General features: G+C 36.1%; 1 protein-coding gene across 5 annotated transcripts in view; it reads right to left on the reverse strand.

Moving 5' to 3' along the window:
* Positions 1-1,522, reverse strand: part of frmpd3 (FERM and PDZ domain containing 3) — a 118,669-nt gene that overhangs the window by 13,746 nt on the left and 103,401 nt on the right. For all 5 annotated transcript variants that reach the window (XM_008420024.2, XM_008420020.2, XM_008420023.1 and 2 more), the window contains one exon: positions 640-747. In XM_008420024.2, the coding sequence (XP_008418246.1) occupies positions 640-747 (108 nt within the window). The remainder of the gene's footprint in view (positions 1-639; positions 748-1,522) is intronic.

A 1,522-nucleotide genomic window follows, 5' to 3' on the forward strand; every position in this document is an offset into this window, starting at 1 on the left:
ACGATATAAAAGTATAAATAAATAAATAATTATATTGATAAAACCACAGTAATCAATTTTGTTGTTTTTTTTGTCAAAATGAGTGATGTCRCCAGAGGCTGTAAATGAAACCTTGATGTGCAGCTTCTCTTAGGCTTTCATTCATAATTTTTTGCTAYCCTCCTTAATCTTCATCTCCTTACACAGATGCTCCATCAGATTTATGTCCAAACTTTGACAAAACGCAACTTGGAAACAGCGTGTTGGTAGAAATTGCTTCACATCTATCCCCCAGGGGTACGAATGATTTTTGTCTAATCGGTACAGATCCTCTTCTCAAGCCTGTTTYCGTCTAAGTGACATCTAAAACCAAGAAAGCCTTTTAAAAAAGCTGCTTTTTGTGTTTTCATATAATTCAAAATGTGATTCAAACTGTTGTTCAGTGTAGAATAATCCAGATCAAGTCTGAGAGGTCGAAATATATCAACCATATCAAAAACCAACACAAAATAGTCAATGAAAAAAGTGAACCAAATGAAACYGAAGACCCTCTTTTTCTGAAACACGTCACTATATACATAATGTCAATTTAATTTTTGCTAGAATAAAACTATTACCTGAATTTCTTTGTCACGGCAGTTCGGCAGCCTTCATACGTACCCTGACAGTGGTGCGGCTGTCAAACGTGAAAGATTTAATCTGTCCATTCTCCAAGAACACCTTCAGCACATTTGGTATGAGCAGCAAGGAGTCGTCCTTAAGCATCGTCTGAAAGAAAGATCGAAGAAGAAAAATGGGTTATTTAGATTAAAGAAGGCTGTGGTAATAAGTTAAAAAGGTGATCGGGAATGAACATAATCAAATGTAATRGCTGGTCGGTGTCAGACGGTGGGAATCGATGGAAAGCAGAGGAAATAAGATGCCTCGAGTAAACAAGGAAGAGATCTTTTAACTTACTTACCTGACTGAGAAGGGGCAAAGCTGTTGCCTTAAGACGGCTTTCTTATGCATTGTATTATGATCAAAGAAGGGATTATTCATTTTCTCCGGCTTACACATCTAATATTTATGCCATATAAAGAAAATTGGATGAAGGAGAGTCATAAATGAGGGGCTAAATTCAACCTTGCTGCCTTTACTCAGAGCACTCTGACAGAGAAAAGATCTGATATGCAGTGCAGTTTTTCTTAACTTGGATCAGATGAAAAAGGAACTCTCCTCTTAATGTCAACTTATTTTACCTCATGCAAAAGAATCACGAAGAAAATGACTCTGTTCTCAAAATGTAGARCAGATTTTCCTGGATTTGTGATCAGGAAAAAAAAAAATTTAATCCAAAGRTAATAAGACAAAGCAGASAGATTTTTCATGACATGCAAGAGAGAGTCTTGAAAGCCTAAACAAATGAAAATCGCAGAATTTCTCTTAACATTTCCTCTATTTCTTACTTTCTATTACTTTCTTTCATCCTAAAGGTGAGACATAGGAGACACCTGGGCAACTCCTGATCATCAAAGAATAGTTGTAATGTAAGAGCATGTCC

The sequence above is a fragment of the Poecilia reticulata genome, linkage group LG10 (assembly GCF_000633615.1).
Source record: "Poecilia reticulata strain Guanapo linkage group LG10, Guppy_female_1.0+MT, whole genome shotgun sequence".
Taxonomy (NCBI): Eukaryota; Metazoa; Chordata; class Actinopteri; order Cyprinodontiformes; family Poeciliidae; genus Poecilia; species Poecilia reticulata.